Below are 6,930 nucleotides of genomic sequence, written 5' to 3'. Positions count from 1 at the left end.
AACAACAACAATAATAATGGTAGTTACTAATATGGTTAAATATAAACCAATAAATACAGAGTAGACACTAAATGAATCTTAGCTATTTAAAATAATAAAATAGAAATGGTAATGTGGTCAGCTGCTATTAAGTTGATTCTGTCTGATGCATGGCAATGTCATGTACAGAACTGTGCTCCTCAAGGTAGTCAAGGCCTTTCTTCTTAGATGTCTCTGGGTGGGTTTAAACTGCCAGCCTGGTCTTTTGGCTAGTAGTCCAGCGCTTAGCCACTTTCACCATGCAAGGACTCCTCAGAATAGTAGTTAATTAATTATTATTAATTAATAATGTATAGCCATTTAATCCTCAATTGAATCTGTCAGAAAGAAAACATTTTTTCAGTTAATACACAATCATCATCTCTTAAAATACGATTAGCTTTTCCAGGGTGGTGCTTTGGCCCTGAACGCTGCCCCAGAAGCAGGAGCTGTCGTATTTGTATTTCTGTTGCCACCATCAAAAAGACTGTTGGCACCATCAAAAAAAAACCAAAAACAAACAATGATAATCCCTTGAAATACAATGGTCATCTCATATGCTACAAAAGACCTCTTTAAAGTGTTCAAGAGCAAAGACACCAGTTTGAGGCCTAAGGTACGTCTGACCCAAGTCAAGGTATTTTCAATTTCCTCATATGCATATGAAAGTCAAACAATGAATAGGAAGACCATAGAAGAATCAATGCATTTGAATTATGGTGTTGGAGAAGAATATTAAAAGTACCATGGAATGTCAGAGGAACAAACAAATCTGTCTTGTACAACCAGGATACTCCTAGTATCCAGTATGGTGAGACTTCATCTCTCATACTTCAGACATGTTATCAGGAGGCACCAGACACTGGAGAAGGATATCATGTTTGGTAAAATAAAAGGTTGGTAAAAAAGAGGAAGGCCCCCCCTCCCCCAATGAGATGGATTGATACAGTGATAGCAAAAGTGGGCTCAAGGGTAACAGCAATCTTAGGATGGTGCAAGACCATGCAATGTTTTGTTCTGTTGTGTATGGGGCGACGGGGGTCACTTTGAGTTAGAAACAACTCAATGGCACCTAACAAGAAATGAGCAGGTAATTTTCCCTTGTTATAAGGACATCAACTGAGAAAAGGTCAGAGAAAAAGAATGGATAAGTGAACAAACAGGTCTAGTAAAATCCAAAATCAAGCAAAGTAAATGTCTAATGTCAGTCGGGGAGAAGGGGGCTCTACAGGATAAGCACTGGACTGCTAACCATAAGGTCAGTGGTTCAAGTCCACCAGCCACTCCTAAGGAGAAAGGGAAGTCCGCTTCCACGAATATTTACAGCCTAGGAAATCCAACACAAGGTTGCTGTGAGTTGGAACAGACTTAATGGCAACGAACAACGTCTATAGCATTTGCCTTGAATGAAGTCATAATACATTTAACAGAATGAACAGGAATAGCAACCATAGTGTTTGTGACAATTCTTTCAAATCACAAACTACCACTCTGAAGATACTAAAATATACGGTGGAGTCCTAGTGTGGCGCTGTGGGATAAAGCACTGGACCGCAAGGTTGGTTTGAGCCACAAGGTCAATGGTTCAAACTCACCAGTCGCTGGGAAACCTACATAGGGTCACTATGAGTTGGAACTGACATGACAGCACTTAATATATACAGCAAGTTGCTGTTGTTCAGTGCTGTTGAGTTGCTTCCAACTCATAGCAACCATGTATAAGGTTTCCAAGGAGCAGCTGGCAAGCTTGAACCACTGACCTTGTGATTCAAATAGACTTTTGCAGTCAAGTACATTAACCCACAGTACCACACCAGGACTCCATATATAGCTTAAGCCTTTCATTGATTATAAAGCCATATCCTAGAAATGAAACTAAAGTTCTATTTATTTTTCACAAGCATGTTAAGGCAACATTAAAAAAAATTGATTCTGAGGTGCACTTCATCACCACTGGCCCCACTGTAGAGAAGCAAGCTCTCATAAAGCCATCTTTAACAATAGCTCTTTATTAACTGGAAAACAAAATCAAAACCAAGAAACTTCATTGCAGAATTTTCCTTGACTGCTAACAATTCAAATTTGTATACCAAGGTTAGTAATCTTCCTTGAAAGTATTGTTAGCTTTGTTTCTGAGGTCAGAAAAGGCTGCCTCAATTATGTCAAAGGACCATTGTGAAAAAAATAATCTTAAAGGTGTTTTTTAATCCTGAAAAATTCAAATCAGCAGTTACAATTTTCTTCAATTCCTTCCTGGAGAAAATATTTGAGGAAGAAATAAATGAGAAGGAGGGAAGAAGAGTCTTCCAAATTCCTCCTGCAGGTTCAAAAGAAGTCTATTATGTTTAGATCAACCTATTTTAATTGAGGGTCTAATGCAGAAAGCCTATGACATATTATCAAGAAAAACGTGATAGTATCTTATCATCACTGGCTCTAAGAAGTGTTTCATCTAGTAGAGCAGAGGTTGCCCTGGGGCAAATACAGTTCTCTCCTCAGCCTGCTTTTGTAAATCAAGTTTTATTGGAAAGTAGCCATGCTCATTCATTTATGTATGGTCTTCTGTCAATTTCACAACATACAACTGCAGACTTAAATAGTTGCAACAGAGACCATCTGGCTTGCAAAACCCAAAATATTTTCTATCTGGCCCTTTACAAAAAGTTTGGTAACTCTTCAAATAGAAAATAAAGGCATATTTCAACTAACTTTCCAAATGTAAAGAATCTAAATACTACTAAGAATTTTGAAAATCATTACATCATTCCCATTTTACAAGCAAGGAAACTATGGCCGGTAGAAGGCATGAAGATTGTGAAAACCTCCAATACAAGGGGGAAACGTCATGACAGATCAGACACTATATGACAAGTACATGTAGTGTACCTGACATGTACTATTTTAAGGTGTAGGAACCCTGGTGGTATAGCGATTAAGCACTCAGCTGTTAGCCAAAAGGCTGATGGTTCAAACCCACCAGCTGCCACTCTATGGGAGAAAGATATCTGTTTCTGTAGCCTTAGAGACCCCATGTAGCAGTTCTATATTGTTCTATAGGGTCACTATGAACTGGAATTGAGAGCATGGCAATAGGTATTTTAAGAACTAATATATACATTGGAATCCCAGTATGGCTCTCTGTGATAAAGCACTGGGCACCAAGGTTGGTTTGAACACACGGTTGTTTGTTCAAAGTCACCAGCTGCTCCTTGGAAACCCTATACAGGGTCACTATAAGTCCAAACCGACTCGACATCACTTAACAACGATAATATATACATTATTTCATCCTCAGAAGTCTGTGAGATAAAGCCCTTTTTGCAAATGAGGAAACTGAGGCCCAGAAATGTTGACAGAGTTGTCCAATGTTGCCCAGTTAATATATGGTGAAGCTGAAATTCAAAACCGTTTGACTCCAGAGTTTACCTTAGCTGAGTATAAAAATCTGAGTGCCTATTTAATAGTTGCTGGCTCGATTTTGACTCTTGCCATCTATTGCCCCTCAATTTTAGTAACAGCATTCCAGTATTTCTCTTAGTGAACTTCTCCTGAAGCATTCAGCAAAGACTCCAAGAGTGAAAGATGAGGTTAAAATGTGCCTATAGCAGCACTGTGTTCTCCTGGCCATAACATTTGGTTTAAAGATGAACAGAAGACCCAACGAGAACTTGTTTAAACTGCCTGGAGAAGAGCTCTTGCTGGTGAGACTCTAACCTGAAACAATGAGGGAAACCACCACATTGGCACCATAAAGACAAAGCTTACCTAAAAGAGCCAGGAAATGAAGGTTTCTGGTAAAAAAAAAAAAAAAAAAAAAAATCCTCATCCTCTTACTCTGCTTCATTTGTCATAAATCTATTTATCATCATTTGACACAGTATATATTCAACTATTTGTACACTACCTGTACATTGTTTAATGGAAGCTCTAAGAGACTGATTACTGCCGCTGCTATCACCTCTGGTTTAGGAACTAAAACAGAACAATGTCTGGCACACAGTGAAACCAAACCAGTTGCCATTTCATGGATTTCTATTCAATGTGTCAAAGCAGAACTGTGCTCCCCTGAGTTTTCAATGGCTGTGCCCTTTTCGAAGTAGACTGTGGGCCCTTTCTTCTGATGTACCTCTGGGAGGTTTCAAGCCAGCAACCTTTCAGTTAGTATCCGAGTACTTAACTATTTGTGCCACCAGGGACTCCTTGGCACATACTAAGTTTTTAATTACTATTTGCCGATAATTTTTTTGCCCTTAAATCTGATTATACGTGAAACAAACTGTATGCTTTCTTGTGTTTGCTGACAAGTCAGTTGCAACTCATAGCAACCCTATAAGAGTAGAACAGACCCTAAGGTTTCTTAGGCCGTATTGTGGCACTGTAGGATAAGCAGTGGACTCTGAACCCATCAGCTGTTCCTCAGAAACGCTATACAGGGTCACTATGAGTTGGAACTGACTTAACAACACTTAACAACAACGTAGCTTTATAGACATAGATCTCCAGGTTTCTTCTCCCATAGTGTAGCTGGTGGATTCAAAGCACCAACTTTTCAATTAGCAACTAAGTGTTTTATTGGGCCACCAAGGAAAGGTAGTTTCTCACACATGCAACCTAAGAGCTGCATGACAGTTTTGTTCTCAATAATCTACTGTGAATGTAACTTTGATCTCCAGTTCATTTTACAAAAACAGTATTTTACTGTATCACTGCTACCTGGATTGACACACTTCTCTGTCCTCTCTAGTTTGTACCTCTCTATATAGGAGTTCTGGTAGCATAGTGGTTACGAGTCTGGCTGCTAACCTCAAGGTCAGCAGTTCAAAACTACCAGCTGTTCTGCGGGAGAAAGATGAGGCTTCTGTTCTCATAACAATTTACAACCTCGGAAACCCTATACTAGGTTGTTTTGAGTGGAAACTAACTCCATGGCACACCACCACCATAAAGGTGATAATGTCCAAGGTGAGGCTTATTAGGACTCACTGTCACAATGTCAATATCATATTCATGTCAGTATTAACTTAGTTATGATGACATAAACTAGGGCTCAATAACTGTCTACTAAATTAACCAAGCAGTGTAGCTGTTGTAAGTGCTGTCAACTCATAGCAAACCCATATAGGGTTTCCAAGAGTCCTGGTGTGGCGTTGTGGGTTAACGTGCTAGACTGCAAGGTCGGAGGTTCAAGCTCAACAGCCATACCTTGGAAGCCCTACACAGGGTTTCTATGAGTCAGAATTGACTTGAAAGACACTTAACAACATAGGGTTTCTGAGAAATAGCTGGTGGGTTTGAACTGCTAACATGTGGTTCGAAGACTACTGCTAATCCTACAGCCCCACACCAGGACTCCTCTCTTATCTCTCCTTTGCACCCTTCCTATAACGTTCGTGGCTTCTTCTGGGTGCCAGCTCCCATTTGCCTACCTATATCCAAGGCTTCCTTTTTAAGTATGGCTGGTTAGATGAAAATGATATAATTATTCATTTACCAATATCATTTTTAAAAGGCATCTTTTGCAAATCAAAACCCAATCATCAAAAGATAGAAATAATTTTAAATTTTCACAATAACAAATTCAAGTATGATTGGGTTGAAGTTACTTTGTGTACATTTATTTTTGGCACAGAATAACATCCTTCTTTTATGAATGACAAACACGCTTATAACCCTTTGCCAATCTGTCATATGGTAATGTCTCTAAAGATGCACAATGAAAAGTGTCCTTGGGGCCAAAGAAATGATAAAAGCATTTATAAGCATGTCATGAAACAATTAGCCCTTCAGCTAGCTCCCAAGTCTCTCACCTATATGCAAACGTAGGGAGTGGTCTAGATTATGCTGACTCACAGGCAGATAGCAAACATTATTTTTCAAAGGTCAAGACATGATCTCCAAACCGAGCTTGAAACTAGATGAGCCCAGACTCCCTATTCTGTTCATGAACCTGTGGCCTCCCTAATCAATCAGCAGAGTCTGAGCAACAGGGAGCGCCGAGGGCCTGTCTAAAAGGATTATACATATTACACCGACCTTTCATTGGGGGTAGCCTCTGCTACTTTCCCTTGAGGGATTAACCAAGGGGAAGACAGTTAGAAAGGGGCAATTTGTTTCCGCTTTTACAGATGAGCATTCTCAAGGGCGGGGACAGGAACTGTCCCAGGTCATGACTACTAGCAGCTAATGAACAAGGAGCTGTAGCCCTTTCTCCCTTGGAGCTCAGAAAGGGCCCAGATATGCGGGACCTTGCTTGCCCCTTTCCAGGAGCACCCACCCAGCAAACCTAAGCCTCTTCAACGCCCACCTGGGGCTGTCCCCTCAACCCCAACCCAGGGCCCCTCCCGCACATGCGCACCTCTGGAAGACCCCCGAGTCCAGGGCTGCACGTAGGACCCAGCCAATGAGCGGGACCCCCGCCAGGTGCTTAATGTTCTTCAGGGGGATGCCCTTGCTGCCGCCCCGGGCCAGAATCAGGGCCGCCAGGTGCGGGGGCTTCTCCACCCCTCGGCCCTGGCCGCCGCGGGAGTTGCGCTGCAGCTTCGGCGGCCGGCCCCGAGACGGCCTCCCCCGCGGGTGGGAGACAGAGCTAGTGGCCCCCTTCTCCACTGAGTCCATTTTCTTCCCACGCCTTCGCCCCAGCTTCTCCACATCCGGGAGCTCTTCCCTAGCCACCTCAACGCGGCGCCACCGGCCCCCCGCCCTCCCGCGCCAGTGGGTGAGTACTCCTAGCCCCGCCTACATGCCCCGCCTCTCGAGGGGCATGCTGGAAGTTGTAGTCCGCCTCTCCTGAGTTCCCTACCGCACTTCCACCACCATGACAACATCAAATAAACTTAATCTAAATCGTGATAGTTGGGAGATGTCTGGAGGAAACGCGGTTTCTCATGTGCTTGGTATTGTCTGGAGATTTCT

At 42.1% G+C, this 6,930-nt stretch overlaps 1 protein-coding gene across 1 annotated transcript in view; it reads right to left on the bottom strand.

The window, feature by feature from the left end:
* CMAS (cytidine monophosphate N-acetylneuraminic acid synthetase) overlaps positions 1–6,644 on the bottom strand; it is a 27,820-nt gene extending 21,176 nt beyond the window's left edge. The window contains exon 1 of the mRNA XM_006866938.1: positions 6,374–6,644. Coding sequence (XP_006867000.1) covers positions 6,374–6,633 — 260 coding nt within the window. The 5' untranslated portion in view covers positions 6,634–6,644. The remainder of the gene's footprint in view (positions 1–6,373) is intronic.
* Positions 6,645–6,930: the final 286 nt, after the last annotated feature.

Source organism: Chrysochloris asiatica, unplaced genomic scaffold (assembly GCF_000296735.1).
Source record: "Chrysochloris asiatica unplaced genomic scaffold, ChrAsi1.0 scaffold00098, whole genome shotgun sequence".
NCBI classification, from domain to species: Eukaryota; Metazoa; Chordata; class Mammalia; order Afrosoricida; family Chrysochloridae; genus Chrysochloris; species Chrysochloris asiatica.
Note: the sequence above shows the minus strand (reverse complement) of the source record. Positions and strands in the feature narration are given on the sequence as shown.